The 24,618-nt window shown below is 43.4% G+C and overlaps 1 protein-coding gene across 13 annotated transcripts in view; it reads right to left on the minus strand.

The window, feature by feature from the left end:
- PTPRT (protein tyrosine phosphatase receptor type T) overlaps positions 1 to 24,618 on the minus strand; it is a 654,130-nt gene that overhangs the window by 161,082 nt on the left and 468,430 nt on the right. For 7 of the 13 annotated variants that reach the window (XM_077459099.1, XM_077459105.1, XM_077459107.1 and 4 more), the window contains 2 exons: positions 21,573 to 21,629; positions 21,230 to 21,365 (listed from right to left, as the gene is read on the minus strand). In XM_077459099.1, the coding sequence (XP_077315225.1) occupies positions 21,230 to 21,365; positions 21,573 to 21,629 (193 nt within the window). The remainder of the gene's footprint in view (positions 1 to 21,229; positions 21,366 to 21,572; positions 21,630 to 24,618) is intronic. The other 6 variants (XM_077459104.1, XM_077459102.1, XM_077459106.1 and 3 more) reach the window with 1 other exon arrangement.

Below are 24,618 nucleotides of genomic sequence, written 5' to 3' on the forward strand. Positions count from 1 at the left end.
TGAAGGAGCATGTGTTTTTGATAGCTAGCATGACTCCATTCTTTTTTTTCTGGGCCTGAAGCATTAAAAATGTGGGTACATTTTGGTTGGTACATGGAGGTTCTGCGTTGGTCTTAAAGTGCGTCTCTTGGATGCATAGGACTTCACAGTGAGAGTCTTGTGCAGTTCACCACAGGGATGTCCTTTTCTCTGGATGGTTCAGCCCTTTCACATTAAGTGATAAGTAATGAATAAGTGCACCTGTTAGTGTGTGAAACGCGTGAAACGCTTCTACCATTTGAGCTGGCACCTGTAATATCATTAGGCTTCCTGTCTCATCTGGAGCAGTGAGTTCTTTTGTTTGGATATTCATTTGTTGGAGTTTGAATGCGGTTTCTTGTTGTAAACTTGCGAGTTTGCTGTGTCGGACATCTGAGCTGTAGAGTCGCACTCAGGGATAAAGCCCCATGTGCGGAGTAACTGAATGCCTTCTTCTGCTGTGTGGATGCTGTGCCATACTCCATTTTTGGTGATCGGAAGCTTGGTTGGAAATCCCCATTGATATGGGATCCTGTCATTGTTAAGGGTTTTCATGATGTTCTGTAGTTTACTCCGCTGTTGGCGGGTATATTAAGAAATGTCAGCAAAGAGTTGTATTTTTGCGTATTGCGTATGGGGGTGCAAGTTGATCAAGGTGTCTCGATTTAGCAAGTAGCATATCTTTGGCATGGAAGCAGTGTACCCTCATCAGGGTGTCTCGGGGTATTTCTGCAGGCAAGTGGGGTGGTTTTGGGAGGCGATGTATTTGATCGATGATGGTTTTGCCTGGTGGGAGATCTGGTAGGAGTGTTGAGATGAGTTTCCTTGCATAGGAGTTTAGGTCTGCTGGCAGGATAGTTTCGGGTATGCCTCTCATCTTTACATTATTGTGTCTCGATCGGTCTTCGAGGTCTGCCATTTTGGCCCTCATCCAGAGATGTTATTCGTGGGTATGATCATGTGCATCCACCAAATCATTAACAGTTTCAGTCATGGCACTCATCTGCTTTTCAATATGGCCCATTTTTTGTCCTGTGTACATCATCACCGCTTTAAACGCAGTAAACATGGGGGAGATGTCATTATGGAGAGAACTGTGTAGTGACATCAACATCTCCTTTAGCATTGTGTCTATGACCGGCTGGTTAGATGTAGGGAAGGCCGCTATAAGGGAGGATGCAGGCGTCTGTGTGAGGAGATTTTCTACTGCAGGCCTTACCTCCTGGCAAGGTTCGTCTGCACCCAAGCACATCGGCGATTTGGCTGGGCTGCTGGAGGTGGAAGATGGTCCAGATGGTGGACGGGAAATTGAGGCATTTTCCTGGGGTGATATTGAGGAGTCATCAGCATCAAGTAAGTCTGTATAAGAATCTTCTCTGTGCTGTGCGGTGCTGTGGGCGCCATCTTGGATTTTATCTCCCTGAGGGAGAATGAAGAAATCTGTCAGTTTTTTGGTTGTCTGTAGTGCTTTCATTTCCTGGATATTCCGGTCTGGTTCCCCAGGGTGTGGGGGTCCACTGATTGCATTCTGGTGGTCTGGATTAGTGAGGTAGAGATTTGGTTCTCCGTTTGGTGCAGGAGCTGTGGAGTCAGGCTTTCATACTGCTCGGCGGTTAGCGACCCCCCCCCACATAGTTCACTTTTGATAATGTTCAGTAACCCCCCTTCCCTTACCCTATTTTCCTCCTCATTCATATTAATAAACATAGTAATCAAAAGTGGAACTACAGTTATAGCAGAGCAGGTAATAGCTATGGGGCCCAGAAGCACAGGGGGGCCTAGGACTGTCTAGCTGTGTGATAAGTGACTTATCCAAGCAGCAATGGTATTTGTCAAGAAGTAGAGCAGTCACATAGTTTATGCACATGATTTTGATTGTTAAACTTTACTTTGAAAAAAAAAATGTTTGCCGGTCATGGCAGAAAAGACCTCGTATGTCTCTCCTGTCATAAAATCTCTTTTTCTTCCTGCTATTATTATTTTTTTCTAATTGTATAATGACTGACATACATTCAAGTGCCTCCTTCCACACAGTACATGTGATTTTAAACCAACCTCTATTGATACCTCCTGTGAGGGAGAACTTCAAGTCAGCAAAGGTGATGAAGTCACCATAACTTTACCACATATCCCATTTCTTTCTCCTTTGAGTACATCACCCAAGTACGGCTACGAATCTTGTGAGACACCTAGGGTGGATTTCCTGGTGAAGGTCCAGTTCCTGTGAGTTCCAGGGGTCATCTGTGCAAGCTAAAGGCTGTGGCTGGGTTACAACCAAACGCCCTGTTTGCTTGCCATCTGGTAAGCAGACTTAAGATACGGTGGTCGTGCACTTTCATATTGTGTGAAGTCACTGTGGTGTCATTAGAAGATTGACTATGGACTATTCTTTAAGCTAATGATAGTTCACCTATTGCTATTGGCGCAGCTCTTCTTTCTATTCCAGCAGTGACTAAAGACTGAAGACTATGGACCCATAAGAAGACCTAAAAAAGATGGCAGAGCTAGTGATGGATGGCTGGTTCCCTCTGCAAATTCTGTATTTCAGGAGTGCTTTTGCATGCACATTTTTGATGCATTTCGTTGCATTTTTTTATGTGTTTTATTATGTGTTTTCAATGCATTTTCCCGCTCTTTTTTTCCTCATCTCAGTTGAGGTAATGTGTATTCTGATGCATTTTCTTTTCATTCCATAGAGAAAAAAATGCAACATTTTCTACTTTTGTTGACTGCACTGGCCATTGGAATCTATGTTAACCACTTGCCGACCATATACTCATACCTCCCAACTGTCCCTGATTACAAGGGACTGTCCCTGATTTGGAACAAAGTCCCTCTGTCCCTCTTTCCTTCTCATTTGTCCCTCATTTTGGTCTGATTTATATAGTAGTATATAAACCTTTCATCCAGTTTCTTAATTGTTGAATTTGTAAACTTCAAAAGCCAATATAAAGGAACAGTAGTAGTTTAAAAAAATAAGTATTTGTGGGTTTTAACTAATATTTTTTGGTATAATTCTCCTTTAAGGGGGCGTGGAAAGGGGTGTGTCCTATGCGTACATGTATTTGCTAATAGGCTTTCCTCGTTCCCATCTCAGACAGTTGGGAGGTATGCATATATTGTATATATGTATATATATACAGCGACACGGTGGGCAGCTCTCCTGCATTTCCAGGACTGGGGCGCACGTGAGCCGCCGCCAGCCCGCTCCCTCTGTGATTGGACACAGCGGGAGCTCATCAGCAGGTCCGGTGGATACCCACCATTCGTTCAGGACACAAGCAGAACGGCGGTTCTCATATGTAAACAAGGCAGACTGGTGTTCTGTCAGCAGGGAAGGTAGTGATCCTGTGTTTCTGCAAAGCAGGGATGTGGATCTCTGCCTTCCCATAATACAAGCACCCCCTCACAGTAAACAAGCACATTTTAGGCACACATTTAACCCTTTGATTGCCCCTGATGTTAACCATTTCCCTGCCAGTGTCATTAGTACAGTGCATATTTTAAGGCACTGATCACTGTATTGGTGTCACTGGTTCCCAAAAAAGTGTCACTTAGTGTCCGATTTGTCTGCTGCCATGTAGTAGTCCCACTATAAGTTGCTGATCGCCACCATTACTAATATGATAAATATATTCCATAGCTTGTAGATGCTATAACTTTTGTGCAAACCTATCAATATACGGTTATTGGGTTTTTTGGGGTTTTTTTTAACAAAAAACATGTAGCAGAATAAATATTGGCCTAAATTTATGAAGAAATTAGATTTTTTACATTTTTTTATTGGATATGTTTAATAGTGGACATTTTAAAATATATTTTTTTTTTTCAAAATTGTTAGTCTTTTTTTTTATATAACACAAAAAGTAGAAAAATGCAGAGGTGATCAAATACGATCAAAAGAAAGGTCTGTTTGTGGGAAAAAGGACATTATTTGGGTGCAGTGTTGCACGACTGAGCAATTGCCAGTTAAAGTAGAGAAAGAAAAGGCCTGGTCATTAAGGGGGGTAAACTTTGCAGAGCTGAAGTGGTTAAACACTGTCCATGCATTTTTTTAGGCAGAATAAAAATGCACTGGACTGCATCTGCGTGAACAAGATAAGTTTGCTTTTACAGCAAGAGCTCTGAGGCCCCTCATCAGTATTATTATTATTATTATTATACACGATGTATATACGTATTTATTATTATTATTATTTATTTATTATTAATTATTATTATTATACACGATTTATATATATTTATAAACAGTTCAGTTCTGCTTTAGAAAAAGCTATTATGTTGTAATGCTATGGTTACCAATTGGGACAGATCTCAGTAGCTGCATTGCCTTTAAAGTAGACCTGATATAAGATAAATATATTAGCTCAATTATGTTTGAAAAATGCAGATTGCCTGGCTGTTTTCTTGAATCTCGGACTTTGACCCTCACTGCATCCCTGACCTGAAACAAGCATGCCATCCTTACCATACATATTTGGGTCAGATACTCAATTATTGAAGGAACAGGGTTAGGATGACAGTAAGCCCTTGTACACACGGTCAGACATTCCGACGGAAAATGTCCGATCGGACCGTGTTGTCGGATAATCCGACCGTCTGTGGGCTTCATCTGACTTTTTCCGTCGGAATGTCCGACCAACAAAGTTTGAGAGCTGGATATAAAAATTTTCCGACAACATGATCCGATCGTTTGTAGAGAATTCCGATCGGACAAAGTGCCACGCATGCTCAGATCAAATTCCTAGACCAAAGCTATTGGCTACTAGCCTGAACGTAGTCCCGTCATAACTAAATAACGTCACCACATTATGAACGATCGGATTTTCCGACAACTTTGTCCGACCGTGTGTATGCAACACTAGTTTCGGACAAAATCCTAAGACAAGGGGATAGCAAAAAATACCTCCATGGGTTCCTCATGGCAGCTTTCCTTTGGGATGGTTCATGGGTGAGGAGCATCTTTAATATCCTGTCCATTTTATATACTTATATCTCCAGTAGCTATGATATACTATATATCTTAAACAATATACAGTGCCTTGCGAAAGTATTCGGCCCCCTTGGACTTTTCAACCTTTTGCCACATTTCAGGCTTCAAACATAAAGATATAAAATTTTTAGTGTAGAATCACCAACAAGTGGGACACAATTGTGAAGTGGAACGAAATCTATTGGATATTTTAAACTTTTTTAGCAAATAAAAAACTGAAAAGTGGTGCGTGCAAAATTATTCGGCCCCTTTACTTTCAGTGCAGCAAACTCACTCCAGAAGTTCAGCGAGGATCTCTGAATGATCCAATGTTGTCCTAAATGACTGATGGTGATAAATAGAATCCACCTGTGTGTAATCAAGTCTCTGTATAAATGCACCTGCTCTGTGATAGTCTCAGGGTTCTGTTGAAAGCGCAGAGAGCTGAGTCAGATGAAACCAAAATCAAACTTTTTGCCCACAATGCAAAACGATATGTTTGGCGTAAAAGCAACACAACTAATCACCCTCAACACACCATCCCCACTGTCAAACATGGTGGTGGCAGCATCATGGTTTAGGCCTACTTTTCTTCAGCAGGGACAGGGAAGATGGTTAAAATTGAGGGGAAGATGAATGCAGCCAAATACAGGACCATTCTGGATGAAAACCTGTTGGAGTCTGCAAAAGACCTGAAACTGGGATGGAGATTTATCTTCCAACAAGACAATGATCCCAAACATACAGCAAAATCTACAAAGGAATGGTTCACAAATAAACGTATCCAGGTGTTAGAATGGCCAAGTCAAAGTCCAGACCTGAATCCAATCGAGAATCTGTGGAAAGATCTGAAAACTGCTGTTCACAAACGCTCTCCATCCAACCTCACTGAGCTCGAGCTGTTTTGCAAGGAAGAATGGGCAAGAATTTCAGTCTCTCGATGTGCAAAACTGATAGAGACATACCCCAAGCGACTTGCAGCTGTAATCGCAGCAAAAGGTGGCTCTACAAAGTATTAACGCAAGGGGGCCGAATAATTTTGCACGCCCCACTTTTAATTTAAAAAGTTTAATTTAAAAAGTTGCAAAAATCCAATAGATTTCGTTCCACTTCAAAATTGTGTCCCACTTGTTGGTGATTCTTCACAAAAAAAAAATATTATGTTTGAAGCCTGAAATGTGGCAAAAGGTTGAAAAGTTCAAGGGGGCCGAATACTTTCGCAAGGCACTGTATAAAGCACTTATTTGCAGAAGAAATAATATAATCACCTGTGGGTAAAATACACTGCTCAGGCATAACATTATAGCCACAGACAAGTAAAGTGAATAACATTGATTATCTCATTACAATGGCATCTGAAAAAGGGTGAGATCAAGTGAACATGTTGTCCCTGAAGTCGATGTGTTAAAAGCTGAAAAAATGGGTAAGCATGAGGAGTTCTGTGATTTTGACAAGGGCTAAAAATTGTAATGGCAAGACAAAAGAGTCGGAGCATCTCCAAAATTGCAGCTCTTGTGGGATGTTCCCGATTCGCAGTGGTCAAGACTAGGGATGGACTTTATGTTCGGGTCGAACATGAGTCCGACTCGAGCATTGGCTGTTTGCTCGTTCGCCGTATAGAGAACAATTCGGGGTATTTGCGGCAAATTCAAAAGCAGCGGAACACCCTTTAAAAGTCTATGGGAGAAATCAAAAGTGCTAATTTTAAAGGTTAATATGCAAGTTATTGTCATAAAAAGTGTTTGGGGACCTGGGTCCTGCCCCAGGGGACATGTATCAATGCAAAAAAAAGTTTTAAAAATGGCTGTTGGCCGGGGCAGTGATTTTAATAATGCTTAAAGTGAAACAATAAAAGTGTAATATTCCTTTAAATTTCGTACCTGGGGGGTGTGTATAGTATGCCTGTAAATTGGCGCATGTTTCCTGTGTTTAGAACAGTCTGAGAGCAAAATTACATTTCTAAAGGAAAAAAAGTCATTTAAAACTACTCGCGGCTATAATGAATTGTCTCTCCTGGCAATACATAAAAGTCATTGAAAAAAACGGCATGGGATTCCCCCACAAGGGAACTCCGAACCAAAATGTAAAAAAAAATGCATGGGGGTCCCCCCAAATTCCATACCAGGCCCTTCAGGTCTGGTATGGATATTAAGGGGAACCCCGTCCCATTTTTGTCTTTTAAATGGCCCCTCAAAATCCATACCAGACCTCAGGTATGAGATTCTGTTTTCTGTTCCCGGCCGGCCGGACTGAAAGGAAGTGAGCACTCATTGTGTGCACTTCCTGTCAGTCCGTCCGGGAACAGGAAACTGAATCTCCTGTACCACACGGACTGTAGAAGGAAGGAAGAGGAGCTCGGCCACGCTACAGGCTGCAGCTTATAAGAAGCGATGGCCGGCGGCACGGCTGGGGCCCCAGGCCAGCTCGGGGGCCCCAAGCAATTGCTTGTTTTGCCTGTCCTGTTGCGACGGGCCTGCTCCTATGAAACCTCCAATTGGGTTTAATTTACATGTGTTCCTCTACTTGCTCCAAGCAGCAAAGAAAGCTGTAGTGGAGTGAAGGAGAGGTAAGTATAAAATGCTGCAGGGGATGGGTTTAACATGAACCCATTGCTCACTGTTATCATAAAAGCAACTGTTTGTAATGACACTCTTTCTGTGTTTTGTAATGTTTCAAAAATGTATTCGTGAAGCCTTATAAAGTTACTGATAGGTCCACTTTTATGCAGGTGCTGTGCAACTGTGCACTCCTTCAATGTGCACCTAATGCAAGTTTTCGGAAATAAGATGTATTATTTACTTCAATCTTCCATGTTTTCTGTAGGCCCAATAGGCACCTAGCTCTACCTCTCTCTTCATGCTGTATAATATACTTCTCATTCTACCACACATTACCATACAACTGCTGGCTTCTGCTCTGCTCTTCCCTGGATCCTATATATTCATTATAATATCCATAACACAAAGTGACAGAGACACACGACATACGCTATCCTCTTCATACAGAAATGCTGACAATCACAGATACGTATGCTAATAATGAGGCCCAATAAACAGTGTGGAAATTCTTCTAACTCAATCTGATGAATGGATGGCCAATGCACAGATAACATGATGAATATGCAAACACAGAGAGAACATGGAGGCAGTATAAACTATTTACAGTATTTTCACTACATTTTTATAGCCTATGTGCAATTAACCGCTTTCAGACTGGACCATTTTGCTGGCTTAAGACCAGACCGCTTTTTGTGGTTCGGCATTGCGTCGCTTTAACTGACAATTGTCAGTGACGTGGCTCCCAAACAAAATTGACGTCCTTTTTTTCCCCACAAATAGAGCTTTCTTTTGGTGGTATTTGATCACCTTTGCGGTTTTTATTTTTTGCGCTATAAACAAAAATAGAGCGACAATTAAAAAAAACTTTTACTTTTTGCTATAATAAATATCCCCAAAAGTATCTAAAAAAAACATTTTTTTCCCTCAGTTTAGGCCGATACGTATTCTTCTACATATTTTTGGTAAAAAAATCACAATAAGCGTTTATTGATTGGTTTGTGCAAAATTTATAGCGTTTACAAAATAGGGGGTGGTTTTATGGCATTTTTATTAACTTTTTTTTTTACTAGTAATGGTGGAGATCAGCGATTTTTATTGTGACTGCGACATTATGGCGGACACATCAGACATTTTTGACACATTTTTGGGACCATTGTAATTTATACAGCAATCAGTGCTATACAAATGCACTGATTCCTGTGTAAATGACACTGGCAGTGAAGGGATTAACCAGGGGGTGGCAGTGTAGGGGTTAAGTGTGTCCTAGGGGCGTGTTACTAACTGTGGGGGGCTTGGCTGTGTGTTAGTGAACTCTGATCTCTGCTCCAATCACAGGGAGCAGAGATCAATGTCGCTTGTTGATGGCAGAACGGGGAGATGCTGTTTACTTACTGCATCTCCCCGTTCAGCCTCGCCGTGAGACGAATGCAGGTATCCCCGCGGCGATCGAGTCCGCAGGGTAGCAGGTTTTAAAAAAAATTTCCGCGAACAAATATGTGTTGTCACATGCTCAGAAGCAGAAGCGGTCAGTCTTGTAAACTAGCGTTCGTAATGGAGAATTAACATTCGTGACGTGGCAAATTATGAAATCTCCAAATGCAGCGCACAATTCTCTTCTTCTTTAATGGGATAATAATGAAGCTGCTTTGCTGGTGATACTGATGGAGTTATTGCAACAAATTTTCAAAGGCTTTTTTTTTCTAGTGATATCAAGAATAATATTATTATGTTTTTTTTTTGTTTTTTTTTATTTGGGCAAGTTACCACAACACCATTATCCCATAGCTTTAAGTGCCCGTTCACACAGGGGCGACGCGACTTGCAGCGCGACTCACAGACGCGACCTGCACACGACTTCAGCGGCGACTTGCAAAATGACTTCTGTATAGAAGTCAATGCAAGTCGCCTGAAGTCGCCCCGAAAATACTACAGGAACCTTTTTCTAAGTCGGAGCGACTTGAGTCGCTCCTATTAGAACGGTTCCATAGTACAGAACGGAGCGCGACTTGTCAGGCGGCTAAGTCGCCTGACAAGTCGCGGTAGTGTGAACGGGCACTTAAGCTCAAAGATACAACTATGTTGCTGTCCCTTGTCAATTTTATTTTTTTTAAATGTAACTGCCTACTCCCAAACTGTCATTTGAAGTAAAACACATAGCCAAGTATTATTCTACACAATTTGTTTTTATTGTGCATTAAAAAAATAAAAAAATAAAATTAGACATGCAATCTGCCAATAGAACTTAACCAAAAGATGCATTCTATGCATCCAAAAATATAGAAAATATACCAAATCAAATCATTATTCAACCAAAAAAAGTCAAAGCAATAACTCCAATGCCAATAATAAATAACGCAATCTCCTCTGATTCCGCAACGTCTGGTTGACGAACGGCCATTCAGACAACTAACTGGAAAGTGCGAAATGAAAAGCGCTAAATGAAAAGTGTGAAATAAAAAGCGCGAATCAACACTCACCAAACTTCTACTAACACGAAATTAGCAGAAGGCGTCCAAAGGGTGGCGCTAAAGAGCTGAAAAACAATGTAGTACGTCACAATGTTCGTTAATTGTTGGCCAACAATTGTGTGCTGTGTATATGCAAGACAATTTTGGGCCAACGCCCTTCGGACAAAGGTCCACGGCTTTGTTGGCCAACAATCCGATCGTGTGTACGAGGCTTAAGTGTCTCTTGACGCAGTTTAATGAACATTTATGCCCCATACACAGGATCGGATTTTTTGACAACAAGTGTTGGATGTGAGCTTGTTGGCTGAAAGTCTGACCGTGTGTATGATGCATCGAACATTTTCCACCAACAACTGTTGGCTAGCAGGTTCTCAAATTTTCCGCCAACAAAACGTTGTTGTCGGAATGTCCGATTGTGTGTACACAAGTCCAACGCACAAAAGTTCACGCATGCTTGGATATTGAACTTCCTCTTTCTCGGCTCATCGTACGTCTTGTACGTTCCCATGTTCGTAATTGTTGGCCAACATTTGTGTGACCGTGTGTATGCAAGAAAGGTTGGAGCCAACAAGCTTCAAACAAAAATCCACGGTTTACTTCATCGTTGTCGGAAAGTCCGATCGTGTGTACGGGGCATTAGGTTCTCAATATGTTTATGTTTAATATGTTTATGTATATGTTGTCTCACCATTTTGCATACTAGTCTTGCTTTGCAGGCAATTTCATTAATGTATGTTTAATTGTGCACTGTCACTTGTATGTTTGCATTATTACATATATCACTAGTTACTTAGCGCTGTACTTAAATTCTTACCACATCCCATAGTCCATTGTCCCTAGTCCATCTCGGGAGTGAGAAGCAGTGAGACTATTGAGAAAGAGAAGCCCTGAGTAATGCCCAAATGAAATAAACGTAGGGCTTACATGACTGGGTGAACAGTGGTTTGGTTGTCTCCGAGCTAGCATGTCAGCTGGAGGCCTATTTTCAGTTAAAGGTACCGCAGTGCATGGTGATGATCGTTATGTCAATTCTGGGGGGGGGGGGGGGGTGTCCTGCAAAGACCAACGCGACCATTTGAGGTGTAACAGATGTTTATTATGATGTTAATTTTAATTGAGTTATTAATAAAGGGGCTGCTACAGCCAATAATTTACTCCAAAAATGGTGTGGTCTCCTTTAATGGGAAAAGGGTAAGGCCGCGTACACACGCGCGGACTGTTGGCCCAACCTTGTCCGCTGAACAGTGTTTGGGCGGACAGTCCGCTCGTGTGTGGGCTTTCAGCGGACAGTTTCAGCGGACAGTTGGACGGACAAGGTTTTACGGAAATTCCGAAAAACTGTCCGCTGAAACCTTGTTTCAACGAACAGTCCGCCCGTGTGTAGGCTTGTTCGTCAAACTAAGTTCCGCGCATGCTCAGAAAGGATTTTCAAGCCGAAAGTTATAATGCAGTGTATAGGACGTCGTATTTTGCGTCCCGTCGTACGTGCCGTTCACGTCATCGCGCACGGTTTCAGCAAACTGTTCGTTCGTCGTGTGTGGCCATGTCCGTCCATGCTAAGTTTGAGCGGACTGTTCGCTCAAACTGTTGGACGGACAAAGTTGGGCCAACAGTCCGCGCGTGTGTACGCGGCCTAAGAGGTTATGGAGTTGGGTTGGCCGAGTAAAGCAATGGGTATGTAGCATCTGTTATACTATAGTCATGAACACATCCACCTTCTAATGCCCTGTACACACGGTCGGACTTTCCAACGGAAAATGTGTGCGACCCGATCTTGTTGTCGGAAAATCTGATTGTGTGTGCGCTCCAACCGACTATTTCCGTCAGAATATCTGACACACAAAGTTTGAGAGCAGGATCTAAAATTTACAACAAAATCTGATAGCTTAAATTCTGATCATGTGTAGACAATTCCGACGGACAAAGTTCAGACGCCACACATGTACAGAATAAATTATGAGATGAAAGCTATTGGCTACTGCCCTCTTTATAGTCCCGTTGTACGTGTTCTACATCACCGCGCTTTGAACGATTGGATTTTCCAACAACTTTGTGCAACCGTATGTATGCAAGACAAGTTTGGGCCAAAATCCATTGGAAAAATGGTGTGGTCTCCTTTAATGGGAAAAGGGTAAGAGGTTACGGAGTTGGGTTGGCCAGGTAAAGCAATGGGTACGTAGCATCTGTTATACTATAGTCATGAACACATCCACCTTCTAATGCCCTGTACACACAGTCGGACTTTGCAACGGAAAATGTGTGCGATCGGATCTTGTTGTCGGAAAAATCCGATCGTGTGTGCGCTCCAACCGGCTATTTCCGTCGGAATTTCTGACACACAAAGTTTGAGAGCAGGATCTAAAATTTACAACAAAATCTGATAGCTTAAATTCTGATCATGTGTAGACAATTCCGACGGACAAAGTTCAGACGCCACACATGTACAGAATAAATTATGCTACTGCCCTGTTTATAGTCCCGTCATACGTGTTCTACATCACCGCGTTCTGAACGATTGGATTTTCCGACAACTTTGTGCGACGTGTGTATGCAAGACAAGTTTGGGCCAAAATCCATTGGAAATAAACCAATGGATTTTGTAGTCGGAATGTGTGTACAGGGCATAACAGGATGTTGGATCACAGCAGTGAAAAAAAAAAAGAATTTGGAGATTTGGAGTAGGTTACTAATACATACTTGAATAGAATTATGTTTTTAAACCAGAGTTTAGTGTTCATTTAAATTGATTTTGATAGGCCCTCCAACTATAAGGCTGATGTAAACATGTGTGTCCTATGTAAAATGTAGGCAGATTCCATGTGCAGCATGTCTCCCAGTCTAATATCTCAAAAAATCTTTGGCTTATATACTGCGAAATCTACAAAACCTTCTTGCGTTATTTCTATAGCAATATAGAGAGGTGAGAACTCTTACGCTTTGGGTGATATTCTACATATAGATTACACATAAACATAGCAGATTTTTAACTTGTGTGGCTTGTGTGTTCATACCGGTAACATAAACATACAACTGTTATCACATCGCAAGACATGTTGGGGACGAATTCACATAAAGTGAGAAGACAGAAGGTAGACCTTACAACATAAACAGTAAAGCAAAAACACAAACAAGGTGGATACAGAAAAGGATAAAATGGATCAAAGACAGTTGAGAAAACTGCTAATCTTTAGGCCGCATTGACATGGCTGAGGCCCGTAAACCATGAAAGGGTCTTGTGTTTATGTGGCTTAAGCCGCCAGGTGCCACATGCAGGCAGTCCATATTAGTGTATGGAGATGCAGCGGTAGGGTTGCCACCTCATCCCTTTAAACCCGAACACATATGAATTACACAGGTTCTGAGGCTAATTGAATGCATAAGAAATAGAAAACCACTCCTAAAGCCACATCCGTATTAAGGGGTACATTTTAGAGAAAAGGACGGTCCTAGATCGGACTTTAGAGGCAAAATGGACGAAAGTACCGTATTTATCAGCATATAACACGCGCAGGCATATAACACGCACCCCAATGCAATGCAATGCAGCCTGATTAGTGCCCATCTGCAGCCTCTATGCAGCCTAATCTGTGCCCATCTGCAGCTTCAGTGCAGCCTAATCTGTGCCCATCTCCCCCATCAATGCAGCTTACCATCTCTCCTTGCAGGAAATCACCGAGCTGTCATCTCCTGTTTACTCAAATCTCATTCGGCAGTCACATACACAATGTGTGCCCATCTGCAGCTTCAGTGCAGCCTGATCTGTGCCCATCTGCAGCCTGATCTGTGCCCATCTGCGCCTATCGCCCCCATCAATGCAGCTCACCATCTCTCCTTGCAGGAAATCACCGAGCCGCCATCTCCTGTTTACTCAAATCTCAGTCGGCAGTCACATACACAATCTGTGCCCATCTGCAGCTTCAGTGCAGCCTGATCTGTGCCCATCTGCAGGCTGGTCTGCTCCCATCTCCCCCATCAATGCAGCTCACCATCTCTCCTTGCAGGAAATCACAGAGCCGCCATCTCCTGTTTACTCGTCTCTCATTCGGCAGTCATATACACAATCTGTGCCCATCTGCAGCTTCAGTGCAGCCTGATCTGTGCCCATCTGCAGCCTGGTCTGCACCCATCTCCCCCATCAATGCAGCTCACCATCTCTCCTCGCAGGAAATCACTGAGCCGTCATCTCCTGTTTACTTGGCTCTCAGTCGGCAGTCACATACACAATCCTGCCTCTGCCATCGGCATTGGACCAGCTCCTGTGATAGACAGAACACTGGTCCAATGCCGGTGGTGAGGGGGGTGCTGTGTGTGTGACGTGCGAGCCGAGTGAGAGCCGTGTTAGAGCCGAGTGGTGATTTCAAGCGGCACTTGTCCCCCTCCTTCCCCTCCGAGGTACGCTGTCGGCGTATAACACGCACCTGCAATTTCCCCCCTATTTCCAGGGGAAAAAAGTGTGTGTTATACGCCGATAAATATAAAAAATATATATTTTATTGATAACAATCATTATTAGAGCAAGTAGCAAAAGAATTTAAAAAAATAACACAAACAATTAACACACAATTAACATGAATTTATGGTGTAACAGATATGTGAGCTGTTGTCTACATGGTGTCAACATTTCTTTTACGCCATACATTCATGTTAATTGTGTGCTAATTGTTTTTGTTTTTTTTTCTTTCGATACTTGCTCTATTTATGAGTAATTGTTATCAATAAAATATATTTTTTTATGTACTCTCATTCATTGTGCCTCTAAAGTCCGATCTAGGCCCATGTTTGGTCCTCCTTTTCTCGAAAATTTGCTAATTTAATGCAGATAAAGCACCAAGTGAGTTTAATTACCACATTAATCAGCCACAGATCCTGTGTAATTATTATGTGTTCGGTTTTAGAGGTATGAGTTGGCAAACCTTTGCAGAGGCTACATGGAAACAATCACTCTTTCCAATGACAGGTGTGGGGGTCCGGGTGAGTGGCCCCCGAACCCAGACAGTATGCTTTTAGGATGTGCGGCTGTGTTCATATAGCCAGTGGGGCCCCGTACACTTACATAGGCTGCCTGCACATGGCAACTGTGACTCAAACCGCCATAAAAACATGACCCATTCACCGTCTACGGGCCTAAATGCTCATGTGAAGGAGGCCCCAGAAAATACCATATTGAAGTTCTAGAAGCAAAACAGGTTAAACAAAACATTCAGAATTGTATACATCTGTATAACCTAACAGAACTTGACGTATTTAACATAGTGTTAACGTTTTTCTTTTTAGCCATTAAAGCCTGGGCAGGGGCCGGTAAAATGCCTCTGAAGTGCCCCCTCCATATATCAATTTTGTTAAATACCACATGTTCTGGTAAGCTATGAAATATTTTACATATATTTCTGCAGATATTACTACTGTTTTCATTCTAATTTGTTTTTAGGTTTATTGATCCTTTAAAGCATTACCCCACCTTTCTGAATATATATGACATTTTAAGGCATGGACGGGAAATCAGCTTTGCAATGACCTGTACACACAGTCAGAAATTCCAGGTCCGATCGTATTATTTTGTCGGAAAATCCGATTGTGTGTGGGCTCTATCGGACTTTTTCCATTGGAAATTCAGACGGAAAAAGTTTGAGAGCTGGATCTAAAATTTTCCGACAACAAAATCCAATCGGACTTTTTCCGATCGTTTGTAGAGAATTCTGATGGACAAAGTGCTACGCATGTTCAGAATAAACTACGAGACGAAAGCTATTGGCTACTGGCCTCTACATAGTCCTGTCGTATGCAACGAATGTCACCGCATTCAGAACGATTGGATTTTACGATAATTTGTCCGACCGTGTGTACGCAACACAAGTTTCTGCCAAAATCCGTCGGAAAAAATCAGATGGATTTTGTGGTCAGAATGTCCGACCGTGTGTAATATATGCAGTCGGATGCATTTTTAAGGGCAGTACACGTGCAAAAAAATGAATGTATTTAAATGAGCATAGTTTACACCACTGTGGTGCCTTTTTTTGCGCACATGAATTCATCATAAATACAGGTTATTGCACTTCAGAATCAAAAAATAACATTTTTAAAAATGCCAAAAACCCACTAGGAACACATTGGAAAAGAGCATGCACACTGAACACCAGAACGAGCCCAAAGGAAACTTTTCATGAAAAGCATAGAGCCTGACTCCTCCTTATGAAAGTGCTAATAGTATGGATGTCATGCTGACCCTTCTGCTTTGAATCACTGAGCTGGAACATCTGCAGATAAAGACTTCTGACTTTTCTTTGACTTTTCTAATTTGTTTTAAGTCAGTAACTCACAAAGGAATAGAGCTGGTGCATCAGCTAGCAAGCATGCATGTTTGGATACAGGTCAGCCTCCATAGGCGTGCGCAGGGGGAGTGCCAGGTGTGCCTTTTCACACCCTAATTACTACATGCAGTGCAGATTCCCCCTAAATTTGTAATTTACAGCGCCTTCCTTTCTAATTGAACACACTCACGCACTGTGTTCATTCATAACTGCAGCATAGTAAACACTTCACTATGCTTCAGTTTGTGAATGAATAGGAAGCTGATCAGCACAGAGCACTTCTCATTCATTCACTGCCCTGTTCAGCTGAGGCTGCAGAGAAAGACGTGTGTTTGAGCTTTGGGGTGCACACCCTAATGCAATAGGCTGTGCACACTTATTTCAGCATCCATGTTTTTCTTATGACGGGTTTACTTTAAAGTATCCACCATATCCAACAGGAGTTGCTTAAATTTGGTTGCTTTAATAGATATAGAGAAAACTGTGTCTATAGAATGTTTTCCAAACAGCGCTCAGAGCAATTCTGTAACACGAACATTATGTATGCTCAAGCAACAAGCAAGAACAATTGGAAATAATGGATACTTTGAGAGCCTATCAAGCAAAAAAAATGCAATATATAGGCTGATATTGGTAATATATACTATAGAAATGATTTTTTTTATTTGGTTTGGATAGAAAAGAGAAAATTAAGATTTTTAATCAAGATTTTTCCGCTTTATCCAGCGCATTGCTGTGAACTTTGCGTGTCCTCCCCCAGGACTGTATCTTTTTTACAGTCCAATGGAAAATGGCAGGTGACAGTATGAGAAAAATAAAAAAATCAGATCATAACAGGGCAAAGTTCTCTCCACACAATGGGACACCCTGTAAAAAGGAACCCAGAGTTGAGGATCCATATGTACAAAGTATAATGAAAGTCCCAAACAAAAGGTCTAAGAATCCAGATTTTTGTTATCTAGTTGCCACCCACATAACACATATGTGTAGACAGTGGCGTCGCAAGGGGGTGGCTATTAAGGCTATAGCCCTAATCTGGGGCCTATAGCCCCAAGTCTCTTACCGCAGGGGTCCCTGCCTAACCAGCGGGCCGTGGCCTCTCTGCAGCCGGGCCACCAGTGCGGTGAGCGGGTGGGCTGCATGAGAGAGCCGGGCAGGAGGATGAGAGAAACTACATCATCTCTCTCTGCCTGCCCTGCATCACTTCACTGTTCTTCCACACTCAGAGCCGGGCCTCTTCAATGATTGAGGTGCAGTGGGGAGCAGCGAAATGAAATCATCTCTCACTGCCCTTCCCATCACACTCCTGCCCTCAGAAATGACAACTGCACATGCCTCTGTGCTAAATGGACCAGCGCTGCCGGCCTCCCACCAATGCAGTGACAATGCACATTTGGTGGCAATGGCTGGCATGGTAAGTGTCAGTCTGCAAACAGTGGCAGGTGACATGGCAAGCGATCATCCACATCTGGTGGCAGGCGGCGTGGCAGGTGATAATCCACATCTGGTGGCAAGTGATAATCCACAAATGGTGGCAGGCGACAGTGGCAAGTGACAATCCACATCTGGTGGCAGGTGACAGTGGCAAGTAACAATCCACATGTTATGGCAGGTGACAGTGGCAAGTAACAATCCACATCTGGTAGCAGGCAACGGTGGCAAGTGACAATCCACCTCTGGTGACAGGCGAGGTGGCAGAGGAGGATGAGGAGGAGAAGGGGGTAGAGCTCGCAGGTCTGGCATCATCACCGCCAGCTGTATGGAGACGTGGGGGCACAACAAGCTTCAGCACCGAGCCCTGTCCTGCATCCAAGTTGCAAGTTGCAAGCAGCGTTACCCAGTGTGCTGTGAACTTATCGTCCCTTCCCATGCTTGCTGGACCACGTGTCAGCAGTAAGGTGGATTTTACGACTGACTGCCTTGCCCAACTGACTTTTTTTCCGCTGCAGCAAATGGGGCAGAGAAATTTGCTGGCTACAGTCTACATGATGGTGTGCTGCTGGCAGATGTACTGCTGGGACGTGGGATACCCTGTGCTATACCATCATCCCTGTCAGTGGAGGCTACTGAAAGGTAATGACTCAGTATTGCAGGGGGCAGACTGAAGTGGGTAAGGAGGAGCTGGAGGGACAGATCTGTGCTCCTTTTGTTTGGCTTTTAGGTTCTCTTGCCACTAGGCTGAGTGGTTGGACGTTGAATGCCTTGTTAAGCATGTGGTACCCAAATGGTTGGTGTTTTTGCCACGTTTGATATGCCTGAGGCACAGTTTGCAGATAGCAACAGTGCGATCTGCTGCAGATGTGCTGAAAAAGTCCCAGACAGCTGAGATTTGGGGAGTGGGCCAGGAGATAACAGCTGCAGAATGTGATGGAATAGGGTGGCCGCTCTCTACACTCTCTTGATGTCGGCCTTCTTGGGGTTGTGCCGCCTCACCTTCAGATTCCTCCTATGCTCTATCTGGCACCCAAGTTGCATCAGTGACCTCATCATCATCATCATCTCCATCTCCTCCATCTTCATCATTACCACTGGAGATAACTTGGGAATACACTGCGGCTTGGGGAACACTAATGCCAATTTGTCTACCAGTATTCCTCCTTCTCTCCAAGATTGTTTTCCTGTCATCCTTAACCTCAGAACCAACATCTGAATCCAGTAATGGCTGGACATCATCAAGGTGCAAGTGGCTGATGCTGTGGCTAAATAACTTATGTTGGGGCTATGGCAGGAATAGATGTGGACAAGGAGGCAGGTTTATCCAATCTGGCAACTGCAGGGGACTGCACACTTGTCTCTGCGTGACAGAGGATGAGGAGGATGAGGAATGTTTAGTAAGTCAGTCCACCACCTCCTCTGCATGCTGTGGCTGGATAGCACAGGCAAACTCAATAAACTGAGGGAATGATGCCATGCCGAGGACTGACCACCACGTCCACCTTTGCCTGTGAACACATTTGTTGTTGGCCCCCTTACAGTGTCAAGGGACCATCTGCCTCTCCTTGTTGTCCTCCCAGACATTATTGGGAGGGAGGGGGCAGTGCTTATAAGCAAATGTAAAGAAGAAGTTGAAATCTCTACATAGATGCACTTTAATCAGTGTAAAGAGCTGTTTGGTGCACTTTAATTTGAGTACTCACACTACACAGACACACTCCACAGATACACTATAATATACTGCAATATAATGCGCCAAACGTACAGTGATGCACAGATCTATATGGCATTAAAGTGGCAGTAGCGCACACCAAACTATATGGCGTTAAACTGGCAATAACTCACACACAACGATATGGCCTTAAAATGCCAGTAACGCACACCAAATGATTGGCAGTAACGCACACGAAAACAATATGGCGTTAAACTGGCAGTTACGCATACAGAACTGTACAACGTTAAACTGGCTGTAACACACACAAAACTATATGGCGTTAAACTGGCAGTAACGCACACAGAAGTAAATGGTGTTAAACTGGCAGTTTAATGCAATCAAATAGATGGTGTTCTACCATCACTACACTGACGCTATCTGAACTGTCCCTACTCTAGTTATACACTAATGTCAAGATTACTGACACGGTCTCACTACACTGAAACTATGTAAGCTGTCCCTACTCTAGTTGCACACTATGCAAAGCTGAATGATGTTCCTCCACACTACACTCACACTATCTCTACACTGACACTAAGTTAATATTCTACACTGACAACTGAAGCAAAATAGCACAGTATAGCACACTAACTAATAGCACTGAACAGAGCCCTATTCTATCTCTCTCCATGCCGAAATCACACTGAAAATGGCTGCCATTGAAAGAATAGTTTTAAACTGTGGGGCGAGAATAAGCCATGATTGGATAAAGTCATGATGACAGTGTCCAATCATGACAATGACAGTGCTCTGTGCCCTGATTGGCTGAAGCTTTCACTGCTTCAGCCAATCAGGGCTTGCAATGCACTGTTCAGCGTCGCAATGCATTGGGGTCAGTTCGGGGGGTGAACAAGCGGTCGAAGGACCCATTTGTTCGGTTGTTCGCCAAACGCCCGAACAATGAATGTTTCGCCTAACTTATGCTCGGGCCGAACCATTCGCCCATCCCTTTTGAACAATGCCCTGGGTGTCACTGAGGCTAAAGTGAGATTAAAACACAAGCAGTGATCCAGTAACTTAGGATCAAATCCTTCACCACTCTATCCAAAACTAAAAAAAATAAACTTTTGACTGTAGTTCCACTTTACAAAGTTCATTTGATTTCTCTCAAAGGTTTGAATGTCAAATATATCAGAAAGGGGAGTTGGATTTTTGAGAACTTGATTGAATGATGAAGAGTGATCATTAAGTTCATAGAATCATTTGTAGCAACTTGTAACCTTTGCCTCATATTTTATGGGTCCACATTTATCATCAGGTTGTCTCCAAATGTCATGGCTAATGGACACTGTCTAGGTTATAAGCTTCTGTGAGAATTAATTTTATGATGGTACAATGGGTACCCAGTATACAGTATAAATGATGCAATATAAGGAAATGTGATGGAACCTTTCCACCAAACATTTGGGCCAATGCAGCAGATATGACTTTGCTGAAACATCCGACAGAGGCTTTATGAAAAATAAATTTTCTGTTGACAATGAACTGATTTTTTTCGGTCAGCACATATTTCAAGAACCGAGAGGAAATTTCTTTACAAATGGAACCTGTACCTGAGAACATTGATGGCATCTGTGACAAATGCAATCAAGTCCAAGGTGACCATGGTGAAAAAAACAGGCTCATATAGTTTGTTTTGTTTAATTCTATGTCACTCTATGAACTTTTTGACCTCCCCGTATATGAGTTGTAACCTCTTCTCTGCCAGAGATTCACCACAATCTAAATAAAAGTCCACCTATGAATCACATGCTAACCTTCTTTTGATGGTCATCATGGCTCCAAGCAGTATAATTATGAACATCAGCATCCCTGCAATCACCCCGGCAGTCTGCACGGTACTGTCAGCTGGCTTCTCCGGCTCCACCGTGTTGGTATTCTGTGTGGAGGCCCCTTTAAAAAAAAGAAAGGGGAGGTCATGCCTTAGTTTACTTTTAAAAAAATGCCTTAAATGTCCTTGTAGGTATTCAAAACTGTCTCTGGCAGCGAAGAGGTTAAAGTGGTTCATTCGCAAATACAAATGGGAACCCCAAATGGTTGCATGGTCCATGTGGGCCAATTAGGAATAGTAATAGTGGTCACAGAAGGACGCATAGTCACCTGTGAATAGCTGGCTTGGGGGGTTGCGGGTGATGGGAAGATAGTCGGTGGTAACCGCTAAGAAGCAAAAGGGAATGATCCCATTGGCAGGCATGCGGGAGAGGAAAACATAGTAAGAATTTAAGGGGGAAACAATGACCTATTGATGGACATTTAACAGAATCCCTCATAGTTGGACGATACTTTTAGGAAGGCCGGGGGCTAATATGAGCATTAAAAAAAAGGTTAAGGCAAGATACCCCACAATCAGAAAGCTACTGCTCGTTCAATGAAAGCAGAACCCCTTGTTCATTTCAGAACTGATTTTAGACACCATGATGTCATACTCCCACCTGAGTAATGAATCTGATGCTTGCGTCATTATTTCAGTAAAACCTAATGCTAGATTGTGCTATTGGAGGCTGCAGCAATTAATTTTTATATGTGGAACTACTTTTCAACAGGGCAGACCATTGGTCCTTAAGCACTGCCAACTCCCCTGTTCAGACAAGGAGGACAGTTACAGTGTCCCCTCCCTATTGCCAAGGTTTCAGAGTGGCAGCGGGCACCCTATTCTAGAAAGTGTGTGTTTCAGCACCAGGCATTGAATGAATGTTTCACTTGATGCAGAGTAACTGCAGACAGCAGGCTAACAGGGAGTGAAATTACATACTTCCCCTCTATGATCATGTGATGGAGAGAAAGGATTTTTTCCAATAAGGGTGCACATACTGACAGAAGATCTGAAGTAACCTGGCAAAGGGAGAGTTGGTATATCTGCTGCATTCAGCCCCATACTGTGTCCCCAAGTTCCCTGAGAACCTTAAGCCAGATGTAGATCCCCTAACCTCCCACAGTGACCACCAACATCCCATAGTGCCCAGAATATCCCACAGGAGCATGCAGTGCCCTTTAACCCCTTGCAATGCCCCCAAGCTCCCTGAGAGCCTCCAAAGTCTCTCCAATCCCCTACAGTGCTGTCCAGCCTCCCACAGCACCCCCAGCCTGCTACAGAGCCTCCAGCCCCCCACAGTTTCCTACAGTGTCCTTATCCCCCGAAGTGCCTTCCAGCTTCCCACAGTGCTCCTGCAAATTTTCGTGCCCCCTGGAGAGACTCCAACCCCCTTCAGAGACTCTGCCCTGCACAGTTACCCTCTTTCCAGAACACTCATCCATCACAGGGCCACCAAGTCTGCTGCAGAGTCCCCTAACAACCTCTAGAACCCCCATCCTCCTACAGTCACACACAGCCCTATCCAAAGCCTTCCAACACTCAAGCTTTATTCAGAGTTCCTAGCACACTTCAAAGCCCCCTATATTTTTCCTTCTTACTTATACCAACATCAGGGCATCTTCTCCTCCTACTAAAAACCTAAAGCGTTTGTTACCTAAAGAAACATTGGATCCTGCTCCTTTAAAGCATGTTATACAGCACAGTGCTTGTGCTTTGTAATTTGGCCCCCTGTGTCACCTGAAATACCTGGCTGATCCTGCCTGGTTTTGCCCTCCCCCCTGTAAACTGACCAAGGTTTATCATGGCTGCTGAACCCTGGCATCGTGGTCATTTTACGTGCCTCCGTCATCCGCAGCTCTCCTGTCCTCTCTCCCCCGCTCCCCTCCCTGTCTGTCAGCTCTACCCCCCCCCCCCCCCGCTGCTAGACAGTTCTCAATTCACGCCATCCTCTCTGTTTAATAATGTAATCTACCCTGCGTCTGCGTTTAAAAAAAAATGCAGCTATATACCTGATTTCAGAGCGCCTATTGACGCTCATGTGACTGGACCACCTCTCCCCTCTTGACTGACGTCAGTGGGGGAAACTTTTGGTCCCACCCACTGCAGCTGTCAGGCCAAGAGAGGAGAGAACCAGCTGATCATGTGAGCGCCGATCAGCGATCTGAAATCAGGTATATAGCTTCATTTTTTTTTATAAAACACAGTGACAGGGCAGATTACATTATTAAATAAAGTCGATGTGAAATGTGAACTGTGGGTTTTGAAATAATTTACTGGGCCCTGGTATCTCTAAGGTTGGCAACCAAGCAAAAAAGGAGAGATGATTTCATGTTTCCTGAACGATAAAGAGTCTTCTGACTCCTCTCAACATTCCCGCTACTGTTCCCTTGCTAAAATAAAGCCATAGGGCCAGGTTTACATTAAAGTGGTGTGCTGCACATTAGGGATGAGCCGAACACCCCCCTGTTCGGTTCGCACCAGAACCTGCGAACAGACCTAAACTTCGTGTGAACGTTAGAACCCTATTAAAGTCTATGGGACTCGAACGTTCACAATCTAAAGTGCTAAATGTAAAGGGTAATATGCAGGTTACTGTCCTAAAAAGTGTTTGGGGACCCGGGTCCTGCCCCAGGGGACATGGATCAATGCAAAAAAAAGTTTTAAAAACGGCCGTTTTTTCGGGAGCAGTGATTTTAATAATGATTAAAGTGAAACAATAAAAGTGTAATATTCCTTTAAATTTCGTAGCTGGGGGGTATCTATAGTATGCCTGTGAAGGGGCGCATGTTTCTGCTGCTTAGAACTGTCCCTGCAAAAAGTGTCATTTGTGCAGGAAAAAAAGTCTTTTAAAATCACTTGCGGCTATTGTCGGGTCCCGTAATACAGAGAACACTCAATGAGTGTTCTCTGTATTAGCCGACAATTCATTCATTCATTGATAAAATTTAAAAAAAAAGCGTGGGGGTTCCCCTAAATTCAATTACCAGGCCCTTCAGGTCTGACATGGATATTAAGGGGAACCCCGTGTCAAATTAAAAAAAAAAATTGACGTGGGGGTCCCCCTAAATATCCATAACCAGACCCTTCAGGTCTGATATGGATATTAAGGGGAACCCCGCATCAAATTAAAAAAAAATTGACGTGGGGGTCCCCCTAAAAATCCATATCAGACCCTTTATCCGAGCACGCAACCTGGCAGGCCGCAGGAAAAGAGGGGGGGACGAGAGAGCGGCCCCCTCTCCCTCCTGAACCGTACCAGGCCACATACCCTCAACATTGGGAGGATGCTTTGGGGGTCTGTGACCCCTCAAAGCACCTTGTCCCCATGTTGAT

The sequence above is a fragment of the Lithobates pipiens genome, unplaced genomic scaffold (genome assembly GCF_037356315.1).
Source record: "Lithobates pipiens isolate NorthernLeopardFrog02 unplaced genomic scaffold, aLitPip1_a1.2 Scaffold_28, whole genome shotgun sequence".
In the NCBI taxonomy this organism is placed as follows: Eukaryota; Metazoa; Chordata; class Amphibia; order Anura; family Ranidae; genus Lithobates; species Lithobates pipiens.